We start from the raw sequence: 13,482 nt of genomic DNA, 5'->3' as shown, positions 1-13,482 counted from the left end.
GATCATACACCATACCGTTTGAAAGTTATGATGGGGGGGGGGGGGAGAATGAGTCCAGTCTAGATAGGGATAAAAATCATTTAGTAGTACAGGACTAGTATATGTGTATAGTGTGCTGATATGTTATAACTGGTCATCAAAAAATTGAAAGTTATGATTAAATGGTACAGTTATTATATATGAATAGAATAAATCTTTATTCCATATCATACACATTTTGTAAGACATAATACATGTGACTTTTCCATACGGTGCTAGGTAATACCTAGCAGTGGTGCAGTTTTGGTGCAGTGTACTCTCTGAGCAGAGGAGTGGGTCCGGCTGGTTTTTGACATGTTTTTATGTGTTTTTGTCAGGCTTTCTATTTTGTCCCCTTTTCGTTATGTCTGTGGACAAACCGTGTGTTGGACAAAAATGCCTAAACTGAACACGATAAAAACCAACCGGACCCACACATCTGCTTGGAGTGCAGACTGCCCATCTGTTTATTTATGTGCCCCATCTGTTTATTTATACTTTTAGGCAAGGCCCTCTGTTGACCTGTTTCGGGAACACTGTCACATGCCCCCTTTATATAATGTAGTGGGTTTACAATCTATCCTTATCTGAACTCTCTACATACCAAACTTCACGACGATCTGTTAACCCCTTCTCAAGTTATTCATGTCCGAAGGTAAAAAAAAACACCCACTGCAGTTCCAAACAAGACGCCAGGGGGCCCAAACTTACACAACTTAATTCCTGTGGCATGAGCTATCTACCACACAAAAATCATGACCATAGCACTTTCAGAAAATATGCTCCAAATTTTGAAGCTCCGCTGCAGTACCTTAGGTACCCGCTAGAAGGCCCACTATCGAACTTGACCTTTCTTTCTATAAACCCTACCCATCCACTATATATCATGCAGAATCATAAACAGCTTCTGGAGTTATGTTGTCCACATGCAAATTCACATCCACACGAAGCCCGCTGCAGTACTGAAGGAAAATGTCATGGGAACCATTTTTGAACTTGACCTCCGTTTCCACAACATCTACACACCTACAAAAAATCCTGAGGATCCATCAACGTTTCCGTCACTTTTTTTGCCTACTTACAAATACACAAAAATCCACTGCAGTACTGTTTGAAAAGCAAGGTGAACAATTTTTGAATTTGACGTTCCTCTGCACAACCACTACACACCTACCAAAAATCATAAAGATTCATCAAAGGTTTCTTGAGTTATGCTCTTCACATACATACAGACCCACCAAACAGCTGGCTCAACCAAAAACATCATCTTCCCCGAGTACTATAATACTCGGCGAAGATAATAACTACCCACTTATGGTCTATAAAGACAAAATTCATAACTGGCTACCTTGGCCATTGACTTACTGAGTAGAGCCAGTACCCCGGCTCTGAAGCTGCCCAGTTGGTGTAGCTGACCGAGTGGCCACTGGTCCACAGAAATTGACCTGGTTCTGTGCGTTCAGATAGTCCGATCCACAGATTACCAGATAAACCGTACAGCCGTGTGGTCAAGAAAGCTGTTAACGATAAAGAATGTTTTGTGTTATGCAACTCTCTTTCTATGTCTCAAACGAAATGCTTCCCTATAGTTTAAAAAGTTGTTGGTGTGTCCGAACCTACACAACTCATTCAGAAGCGCAAACGCTATCTAACTTAACCTGTAGAGAAACAATTGCTATTGCCTGTCCAGAATACGAGATACCAAAACCGGAAGTTTTGATGCAGTAACATAGAAATTCGCCAGGAAGTCCATAATCGAACTTGTGCTTTGTATTGTCAACACCTATCTTCGTATTACCAAATATCTCAAGGATACATCCGCAGCTTCATGAGTTATGCTGTCAAAAACCCACCCACCTACAAACAAACAATGAAACAAACAAACAAAGAAACAAAGACACAAATGGCACTGAAAACATAACCATATTGGCCAAGGTAAGTACTTTGTGGAAATAAAACTGTTGCTTACTAAGATGTCGTACGACTAGTTCGCCCAATACAATAGTGTTTGGCAAACGCGCTCGATTTTTTGTAACGATCATAGCACAATCATCAATGCCATTACCTTGCTCAAATTCATTTTCAACTGCAGCCAGGTCCATTCCTGTTCCAACGCCTCGACAGGCATCCCTTGCTGCACTCCAAGTCATTTGTTCTTCAAAGATTTTGAAGCATTTGTTACCATACTCTGACCAGCCACTTGAGGGGAAATAACAAAAGTTAAACTTGCATTTTTTGTGACTTTCATTGAATTTAGTAGAATAGTCAATTGATCAATAGATAATAGTTTACTTATATAAACTTGACTACACGAATATATTACCAAACAGTAAGGAAATGTATTTACCATCGTTCTGCTGGCGGACCGAGGAGAGGTGGGATAAATGCCAAATGTATGACTTTGAATTGCTTAGACAAGTAGCCTAAACTGCAATGCGCATTGTAACTACAGACTTTATGTTGGTAAGGAAGAAGTTTCAGTCTTTGTGATAGGCCTGAATTTACCAGAACTGACCTCATGCAGTTGCCTGGCCAAGGTGTTGTAAGGGGCGCTGCTGTTATGGTGCCATTTGGCTTCTTACAGATGTAGCCATGCTGCATTCCACAGTTGTCATCATCCCACTGACCTGCAGAAAGAAACGATGTATCTTCTTTATGTTTAGGACTGTCTTACTAAACGCATCACCATACTGTCACACTACAACAATGAAACGTTAGTACATTTAGAATTCTTTACGTGGGCTATATTGATTAGACTAATGACGTATGAGATGTAGATCTATCTTTCTTGAATGTATAACTATTACACATATTTTCATTAAACGTCAGTGTGCAATTGTCTTTTATATGTTTTGGTGCTATGGCAGAGTCTGGGGCCATCTCTATAGCAGCATTCTGTTGTGTCATGAGTATGAAGGTGCCATTTTAACGGTTATAACGATCGGCAATGTAACATCGGCAATGTAACATCGGCTGCAATGCTGTTTTGATTTCTGTATGTGTAAATTCATGAATAAACCATTTATATATATCATATTTCAAAATTTCGACCTCACTCCAAATTTTATGTTAAGAATTTTGAAAAGGCTATGCTTACCATTGTGGAGATACATTGCTCCACACTGCTGCTCTCCATTGTGATCGTTGGGCTCACCTTGGCCCCAATTAAAGAAAGACACTGGTGTCTGGTCAGACCAGCTGTGAAAAACACAAAGCCTGGTGATCATACCTGAAATATTCAGACTTTCAATTCTTCATTTTCACGATAGTTCGAAAAGCCGCTATGTCACGCATAAGTTTGATGTGCACGTACAACACCTGAGTGGAACGCCCTGCCTGACCCAGTCATGTTGTCTCCCACAGTTGAGACTTTCCGGGCCAGGCTGGAGGCCTGTCCACCTTAGCCCGGGACCTCTTACCCCTACTCTGCCCCTTACGGCGTTATCTTGGGGTAAACCCAAGTTGAAGTTAAAGTTGAACCTGGCAGAATACAGAACAACGGCGATATGAATTACCCGCGGGTCTGAATGTGCTGTTTTTGCCTCCGTACTGTGAATCATCAAGTGGTCTAGCCAAGGCTAGATATGAGGACAAAGGTGCAATGATAGGCTTTGATGTGTGTGCTTTAACACCAATTGGGATCAAAAACCATCGAACTCTAATGTCCGCAATTGAATAATCGGACATAATAAATTATCTAGTCCTTTCGACATCGGCGACCGCAGATGAAAGCCTACACATCCGTGGAGACCTACAGCTACTTTATCTCAGGCAAAGTGGACACCCTGCAGATAAAGGAAGTTGCTGCAGACTTAGGTAGGCTCTTGTTTCAATTCGGTTAAGTTTAAGTTCTAGCGATTCCCCTCGTATGGTTTGTAGCACGATCATGTTGATTTCGGTTGACGATCAATAGACCCGTCGATGCACGCCGAACTTCTGGGCTATACATACAAAACATGCAACAAACCACGTTCAATAATGATTAATTATTTTTACTAAAGTTTTAGCTTTGCAATGTCTTTTAGATCACACTGCCTCGATTTTATGGACAGCATCCACACGCACAATTGATCTGGTGGGCTAGAATCTACCCCTATCCAGAATCTACCATGTATAGCAGTATAATCTCGCCTAGCCCAGGTTATAGCCCAGGTATAGTCTTGGCTATACCCGGATGTATTGTAAGTTAGCCCAGAATTCACCCCCTTTCCAACAGATTAAGGTGTAAAGGACAGTTGAGACAGACTAGATGTACTTTTCTGTTGGATGTCGAGGTCAGCAGCTAACCAACACTACATTTTTCAAACATGAGTGTCTTCATTGATGCCTACAAGGACGTGATACACGTCCCTGATGAACTGTTTTTTTAATGGATGTGACGTTACCCTTGCACTATCTTTGAATTCCACATGCTACAAGCTTCGGTGTAATCTGCAGGCTCTCTCACACTACACGGTACCCGAAGGTTTCACTACAGATGTGGGAAGGCTACGGTAACGTTGTTCAAATCCTGTAATATCCGGGTTTATTACACTCATGTCTGTGATCGTTAACCTTGTGATTGCCTCTGAACTTTGAACTGAATTCATGCAGATACACAAGTACACTGTAGCAAAGGGTAGAATACGCGCTTCTTCTCTAAAACAAGAATTCGGAGACCTCATATCTCATGAACAATTCTATTTATGCAAATGACTTACACATTTACATAATAGATGCTTAATCATGAACACTTTTATCTTACTTACACATGTTCCAATATTGACAGTCCTATCATTTTACAATAAGATGAATTTGGGTGTTTTTGCATTAATTATGCAAATTAGGAATTTATTTGCATAATTGGTATCTGTTGATGCTCCACTTTCAATAAACTACATTTTACATGTATTTGAGTCTTATAATGGAAAACACTGCAAATATAGATTTTCCTCATTAGCTATGCAAATTAAGTCCCAATTAGCATAATTTGCACTTCATTATGTCTAAGCTACCCGCATACTAAAAATCATGGAAATCCGTTGTTCCTTTGTTCAGTTATTCTCCTTAGAAGATTTTGGCTTTAGCCAGAATCAAGAAAGTGCAATAGAGCTAGAGGCCATTAATGCATGTGATGACTGCAATGCGCATGTCGTACCTGTACACCCCTTCCACACCATATTCACGCAGCCCAAGCCATGCACGAGTCCCATACAACAACTGTCTCCCCGCCTGTTTGTTGTAGAGACAACATAATAAAATTCAAAATGAAACATTACTTCACTCAAGCTAAGAGCTTGCCCAAACCTTAAAGCATAGATGGTCCGTTGCGGTAGTCAATGTTCGGTATGCGGGATTAAGAATTGGATACTTTAAATCAGGGAAATTTAAATCTAAGTTGACCTGCTGGAAGACAAATCCTGCTTCCTCAGGATCCCCCAGCGAAACCAGGTCTCCGCCAGCTGACCGACAGTCCTGCCGTGCACCCTCCCAGGACTGGCCGTTGTAGTAGTCCACAAACTTGTAACAGCCACCCTGGAAATACAGCCAGCTCGTGTCCTCACAAGTCACCACTGTGGTTTGAAAATAATAGGAAACATCAGTGTGTTCATTCACACCTTGTGCTTCAAATTCAATATTTCTCTGCAAAAAATGTAATATCCCGAACACATGAAATGTAGCATCCTGTCTAAATACTGTTGACGATTGTAATCTGTCCTAAAGCTCGTACATATTTACACAAATATTAAATAAAAAAATTCTAGATATTGCAATAGCAATTACCACCTGGCTGTGTTGTTGCAGACGTTGGTTGTGCTACCAGTGGTTGTCCTGTAATGGACATTGAAAAAGCAAGTATATTCATTAAAACATCTGTACCATCTATGTTAAGTACGGTATCCATTATCGCCCGCTCTGGGTGCCAGATATTGAAAGGGGGATTTTTGGACGACCCGCTTCAGTTCCTTAAACCTCTCCAATTTTAGTAAATTTAAGGGGGGAAACTATTTTCCCGTCAAAAATGATGCGCAAAATTGGACAAGTTTACGTGGAATTAAACCCACTACAATTTTTTTGTCAAACAAATGACTGATATGGTCAGGGAGAGAAAGCTCTTAGGTATAGTCAAGCCAATTATCAAAACATTTATTAAGATTTCTACAGTAACCAGACGCGCGAGGTATGTCAACACCGCCAACAGAACGCAACAAATGTCAGTTAGTTTTAGGAATGACCAAGGTTTGATATAATCAGAAATCTCCCGCTTCGACCTTATGGTTACGCACTGCCATGTCTTTATCACGTAAATGTCTCGTAAAAGTGACTACTCAACATTGTTTTCTCCATTTGTTTGTAGAATATTTGGAGAATTCATGTGCAATCAAGTTATTCAAGGCAACCGCTTGGAGGACCAAGGCTCAAGTGAACTATGATGGGTCCCCTACCACAATTCTTCATCATAGAGTGATATTTGAGTGGGCTAGGTTTGGGTCCCCTAGCGCCTTTTTTTAACTGTAGGAGCAGGTTTTATTTCAGACTTTGAAAGAGAATAACTCAAGAAGGACGTGCCTGATGATAATGATTTTTGGCATGTAAACAGAATGATGATTTACGTATTAGATACTTATTATGAAAGTCAGAACTTCATTTGCATGATTAATGAGGAAAGTTTACACTTCGATTGTATTTCATGATAGGACTGTCAAACATGTGACATGTACCTGAGAAAGAGAGAAATATTGATAGATATTAATTATGCGAATGAAGACCTCGTTTGCAAAATCAATGAGAAAATGCTATACTTAACAGGGGATTGACGAATCATCATATTTTTTTTGTATATAGAAACCTTAAATGATGGTTGGTATGATTAAATGGTAAGTTTGCAAATCATTTTTCATGACCATTGAACTGTGAAACGTCCATGAATAGCGAACTTTACCTTTGGCTACTTTGCAGACATAGTTCCTGAGTGAGTAGCAGCTGACATCGTTCCAGGGTACCACTCCTGTGGGCTCCTGGTACATCTCCACACAATTTTCCAGTCCATTCATATTGTTGGGTTCTCCTGGTGCCCAGTTTGTGAACCCTACTGCTGTGTTATCTGACCATTGATACCCTGTCATAATTACGAGTAAACCGAAATGAATACATGAGATGGCAACTATCATATTCTTCTGTTTTGAAATTTCAAAGGAAAAAGACACGACTATGAGATGGGTGTACACGGTACACAAATCACCTTTAATAGAAGATTAGAGATAAATTCGACATCTAGACGATAAAGTAAACTGAGCAAGCAAAATGTATTACTTGGACAACTTAGTCCAGTTGTGATTTCTACATCGTGTCATTCATTTGCGACTAGCCTGCATTTACACAATTTCTTGATGGCTAAGGATAATGTCCCATCCAGCGATAACGTTCATTTACTATTATTGAAATTCAATTTGTTAAAAAGATAGCATCTGATAGTAGCCATTGTGAATTATGAATACGGTAACAGAACACATAGTATGGGGTGAACAAATTGATTGGGGGGAGGGGATGGGGTGCGAGATCACCAGGGGGTGCAACATCGCTAGTAATTTCGCACCGGGGGTGCAAATTCACTAGTGATTTCGCACCGGGGGTGCAAATTCACTGGGGGTGCGAGATCGCTGTGACACCGACCGTTAGGTGCATGATTTAAGTCAGGTTAAGTCAAGTTGTGACCACTTCATAGCATAAAGTATCTAACGTCATCTAATAACGCATCTGTGTAATTGGGCTCAAAGGAAATCAACAAGCATTTTTGTGTTTCTGCCTCCTGGGCAACAAAAATTTAAAATTCTCAGAACATTGTCGCTTTGGATAATAGATTGGGTAGATTTTGAGAGCATAATTTCATTGATTTCTCCATTGGGAATGGGGAGCCATATATACATATGCAGTCAGCAAATCTCATGGCCGATGTATATGCTTGGACGATCTGTACTAAATAACTGTTTGCAATGTCAAAGTGTCCCAGTCGACAACGTTGACATAGCACTGGAGCTTTCCAATGGTATTATCTATTTTTATCATCAACCTGCAGGCTTGCAACCAATAAGCAGCAGAAGTTTTGGATAGATATTTTTAAATTCATTTAAAGTCTTACTCAGTGCGAAAGACACTCCACGAAAGTCAGTACATGCATGTGTTTTACAAAATACAACGTCATCATGTTACATCCAATTCTTTTAGCGCCAGGGCTTCCTTATCAATCCAAGAGTTATGCAGATGGAGAGCTGTGTTGACAAGCTGCAATTGCAATTGGCCATACCAAATTTAAAGCAACTGTCTCCTACCTGGAGCTACATCTAGCACACAGAGCATTGATTTTGAGCAAAACAATTTTTCTAATCTCATCATCAGCACTTTGCACTCTGCTAACCCAACTCCGACCTCCTTTAAAAAACTAATAGCAGAAATAACCAAACCGAGCGGACACGAACCATACGGCAACTTTTGCTCTGTTACGCGTCTTTGTGATGCAATGTATGTGTGATGATATCTCTATATGTTTATAGATTTATTATGACGTTAATCAGGACCTAAATGAGAAGCGGTCTGTAGGCCGACTTGAGCTTCAAACAAAGCCTTGACTCAATCTGTTCCTTCAAGCCGAAATCTAAGAATAAATTGCATCAAAAGGAACAAAGGAATTTCTATGGTCATGTTCACCCAAAGACCCCTCTACTGAGATGAACAACTGATGTACCTGTACTTAATCCCATCCTCATGTCTCAGGGCTTCGGACTGTGGCTGAGTCTAGTCTCAGCCTCGACCATGCCTTCCCGGCTTATTGAATGGCTTTTTTGAGTGAATTCTGTCATGGGTATGATATTTGTAAAGTTTCTGCTATTATCCCTTCATCTCTTGTATGGTGTTTGTCATTAAATGATGCCAAGGCCAGACTCGCGAAGACAAATCCATTGCTACTGATGGTGATCAGATCATGATACAAAACGTCTGTACGTTACGTACCTTGACTTGTATCCCTGCTGTTTAGTCCTATCCAGTATGCATCGTCATATGGCCTGAATGGGCACAATTGAGTCATTTAAGTTTAATACTTGAAACAACAATAAAGTCAGTAAAATTTGCCATGTTTACAAACGCTAACGAACATATAACCTTCTCGGTGAAAGTAATCAAATATCAATACAATCCCTCAGGCCTTCTTGAGTTATGTTGTCATCCATTATCCATCCATCCATCCATCCATCCATCCATCCATCCATCCATCCATCCATCCACACATACATACATACATATATACAAACGCTACAGAGAACGTTATCTTCTTGGCGAAGGTAATAATGATAGCAAATGATGGCACTGAAAGGATGGTCACTCCATAGTTTTGGCTTGTGGCCAAAAATCTAAAACCCGTACCAATCAGTCACACAACTGCCATGTAACGTTACATAAGAAAGAAATCTTTACAAAACGCTAAAATTGGGATTTTTAGTTTTTGTTTACTGAAGCTCATCACCAACTTTTGATGAAAGCAAAAGTACAAAAGCGTCTTGATTTAGGGTACGCTATCTAGTGTAGCACAAAATGAAAATATACATTCACGAAAACATCTCGAAGCGTTTACCGGTTGTAATGCAAAGCGCGAAGAGCTCGTGAGCCGCATTAGTGCATTTCCTACCCAGATCTATTCTTAGGATTGATGTGTCCAAATTTCAGTCATAAAACAAGACCACTTTCTGACAACTGGCGATGGAGCGTGGTGAGTTCGAGCGCGTAAAAAAAAAACGTCTTAAGTTAGGGCCCCCCCGTTATATATTGTCAATGTTTTGTTATTACTTCCATGAAATGTCATGAATGTTATATTTTCACTAGCGTTGTCTGAATGTCTGTCAACAAGATAACTCAAGAACGGCTATAGGATTGGTTTCATATTTGGTGTGTTGGTAGGATGTAAAGAAAACAGAAAGTGATTAAATTATGGCCCCCTAGCGGTTTCCCTAGGCACTACAGCTGAACTTTCCTGTTTGACATCTCTTGCTCTGAACAAGCTTTGGTCACGATGAATGATAGCTCTTGTGCTTAGGAATAAGTTCCAGATTTGCAGGGGCATTGTTGTTGCAAACTTCTGAAGAGGATAACTCAAGAAACTTTAAGGAAGAACGGATTTTCATGGTTTTTGGTATCTAGGTTAGTTATACAATGATGTACAAATGAAATACAAATTATGCAGAAAGGCGCGCATTTGCATAATAAATGAGAAAATTCTATCATAGCAGTTTCTTCAACGTATCTCTTGTCCCTATATTTGGGATGGCAGATAGTTTTGATAGGTTCATTGAATTTTGAAACTGCAAGAGCGTTTTTGTCAAAATATTCCAAAGAGGATAACTGATGAAAGAAAAGACGGATTTCTATCATTTTAGGCATGCAGGTAGCTTAGGCAGATATGTACGCAATTTTATACATATTATGCAAATTAAGACTTGATGAACCGATACCAAACATGCAAGTGAGGAACTAATTTGCATAATCAACACAGAAATGGCAAAATCACTTAATGATAGATGATGAGAATTTTATACTGGTGACCTGTGTAAGTTAGTTGAAGGTGAACATCGATATGCATAAATTATGTATAATAATTTGAATAAAATCTACAAAAGCTCTTGATATTTTATTGAGGTATGAGGTCGCCGATGTCTAGTTATTTATCTATGACCCGTTGAGTAGAGCTGTATTGAGATTGTCCGGGGGCACTAAGGAACCAGTCTTACCCAAAGTTTCCTGCAATGTAGTTTAATTCAGTAATGCTGTGTATGCTGCAGAGGTTGGCTCCCAGTGCCATGCAAGCATCAACGGCTTCCATCCAGGTTGTCTTCGCCACTGAGTTGAACTCAAGTTGGAAGTAATGAATCCCAAATTTAGAAAGGAAGATACATTATATATTTACAAATGTCCAATACAACGGAGATCTGAATAAATACCCAAACCTTTTCGTATATGAAATTATTTGTCTTTTTACAATATTTCAAAGGTACAAATGGAGATCGTTAGAGTCAAAGGAGCACTGCATTAACATAATCAATATATTTTCTTAATAAGGAAGTGACATTTTTCTTGGGTTGAAAACAACGTAAATGAGGATCTCATCTTCATACCTAACCATTCATATCCAAAACATAGTAGGTTTCGAATAGGCCTAACGTTACCTGGTAACAGAATGATCCTTGTTCAAGCCCAACCCAGCCAGTGGGACATGTCGGGACAAGAGTTGTTGTAGGTGGGAGGGGAGGTGCAGTAAAACCAACCCTCTGTTTTTCACAGATGTACTTCTGTGGTGCACCACATTCCTGGGCATTCCATAGCCCTGCTCCATCTCCAGTGTGCATGGACACACATCTGCCTTGAGTAGGATCTAGATGAAACAAAAAAATATATCATTAAATTTCACAGGTATAGAAATACATAATTATTTTCCTCTTCTTCTTCTCCTCCTCCCCCTATTCCTGCTATTTGGTCAAATGGATTCAATGACCTCAAACGTTTTTGTTCGTCTCTTTTTATGCAGGTCGTATTACCTTAGCCGAGAAGGTTATGTTGTCAGTTACTCCAGCTGTGAGGTGGGTCTGTATGTATGTAAAGAGCATAACTCGAAAAACTCTTAATGGATCTTCATGATGTTTGGTAGGTAAGTAGCGGTTGTGTAAAGAAAGGTCAAGTTCGAAAATGGTTTACCTGGCGTGTTTCTACAATTCTACAGCGGGCTGTGTATTTCTGTGTGTTACAGAAAAAACTCAAAAAGCTGTTGATGGTTGTGCATGATATTTAGCGGATGGGTAGGGGTTTCAAAGAGAGAGATCAAGTCCGATAATGGGCCTCCTGACGGGTACCTAAGGTACTGCAGCGGTGCTTCAAAGTTTGAGGTTGACGGATCGTAATAATTTTTGACATGTTGATAGCTTGGGCAATGTTTTACATAATTAGATATGCAAATCACGAGCTAATTTGCACAATGAATGAGGAAAACTTATTAATGCGCTGAAAGTTTTTGCATGTGCTATGGTCATGGTTGTTGGGTGGTGGATAGCCCTTGGGGCAGGGAGTAAGTGATGTAAGTTTGGGCCCCTTAACGACTTGCGTAGAACTGTAGTGGGCTTTGCTTTTTGTAACTTTTGAGGAGGACTATCCAAGCAGTGATCGATGGGTTGTCATTGTTTCTGCAGCATATAGGTACCTTAGGTGATGATTAATATATTTTACATAATCATCGAGGAAAACTTCAGGCACTGCTGCATCATATTTTATAGTATGCATATATCATTGTAATGGTTAACAGCTGGTGTCCTGAAATCTATAGGTCAACAGCTGACATGACTAGTTGTCAATAGGTCAACAGCTGACATGACTAGTTGTCAATAGGTCAACAGCTGACATGACTAGTTGTCAATAGGTCAACAGCTGACATGACTAGTTGTCAATAGGTCAACAGCTCACATTACTAGTTGTCAATAGGTCAACAGCTCACATCACAAGTTGGGCGATTGAAAAACAGGACTCTGATTTCATATGTTATGTTTGGTATAAAGGTAGCTAATTTCAAAAGTCAATCTCATTATTGACATTGTAAGATGCTAATTATGCCAAACAGAAGCTAATGTGCATAAATGATGTGTTCCATGAAAGCTGTGTTCCATGAGAACACTTTCAAACATGTGGCATCTATCACTGAGAAAGATAGGGATATGATAAATATCAATGATGCAAATGACCTCATTTTAATGATTGATGAGAACATACTATAATGATTATACTATACTGGTAGATGACTGGTATATCTTTATTTATGTTTGGTATTTCATGATAGCTTAAGTGAATCTGATGATTGACATAGTGGGATGCTAATTATACAAAACAGGATCTAATGTGTATATTTGATGAAATAGTGTGAATCCATTTCGTTTCCAAAATCTCTACAGTTGCTTGATTAACTGTTAAATATTAGTAAAATCTTGGAAGAGTCAGGCTTTGCCTACCTTTTACTTAACAAAGACCGAAACACGCTATCCGCTCAATCTGAACTAAAACAGAGGCTGAAAGACAACTTTCTTCAACATTTCTACTCACAACTTGATTATTATGGTGAAAAAGGGAAGAATGGAAACAAATTGAGAACTTACAAAAAATTAAAGATTACGTATGAAAAAGAAAAATATCTAGATATACAAAATTCTAACTATCGCCGAGCCATGACTAAACTAAGGATCAGCGATCATCCATTGCAAATTGAAGTTGGTAGGTACAACCAGACTCCACCAAATAACAGAATGTGTACTTTCTGTGACAATGATCGTATAGAAGATGAAATACATTTTATCTTAGAATGCTCACTATACGCAGACATGCGCAGATCCCTTGTAAGTCCCATACAACTAGACAAAAATATACGCATCTTGAAAATAACGAGCTATTCACATGTATCAT

General features: G+C 39.4%; 1 protein-coding gene across 1 annotated transcript in view; it reads right to left on the bottom strand.

The window, feature by feature from the left end:
- LOC136448808 (lymphocyte antigen 75-like) overlaps positions 1 to 13,482 on the bottom strand; it is an 80,265-nt gene that overhangs the window by 18,604 nt on the left and 48,179 nt on the right. Inside the window, exons 33-43 of the mRNA XM_066448457.1 lie at positions 11,211 to 11,416; positions 10,776 to 10,894; positions 9,007 to 9,059; positions 6,941 to 7,117; positions 5,785 to 5,829; positions 5,401 to 5,570; positions 5,156 to 5,229; positions 3,116 to 3,216; positions 2,534 to 2,645; positions 2,084 to 2,217; positions 1,384 to 1,535 (exon numbers count right to left, since the gene is read on the bottom strand). Of these exons, the coding sequence (XP_066304554.1) occupies positions 1,384 to 1,535; positions 2,084 to 2,217; positions 2,534 to 2,645; positions 3,116 to 3,216; positions 5,156 to 5,229; positions 5,401 to 5,570; positions 5,785 to 5,829; positions 6,941 to 7,117; positions 9,007 to 9,059; positions 10,776 to 10,894; positions 11,211 to 11,416 (1,343 nt within the window). The remainder of the gene's footprint in view (positions 1 to 1,383; positions 1,536 to 2,083; positions 2,218 to 2,533; positions 2,646 to 3,115; positions 3,217 to 5,155; positions 5,230 to 5,400; positions 5,571 to 5,784; positions 5,830 to 6,940; positions 7,118 to 9,006; positions 9,060 to 10,775; positions 10,895 to 11,210; positions 11,417 to 13,482) is intronic.

The sequence above is a fragment of the Branchiostoma lanceolatum genome, chromosome 14, assembly GCF_035083965.1.
Source record: "Branchiostoma lanceolatum isolate klBraLanc5 chromosome 14, klBraLanc5.hap2, whole genome shotgun sequence".
Lineage (NCBI taxonomy): Eukaryota > Metazoa > Chordata > Leptocardii > Amphioxiformes > Branchiostomatidae > Branchiostoma > Branchiostoma lanceolatum.
Note: the sequence above shows the minus strand (reverse complement) of the source record. Positions and strands in the feature narration are given on the sequence as shown.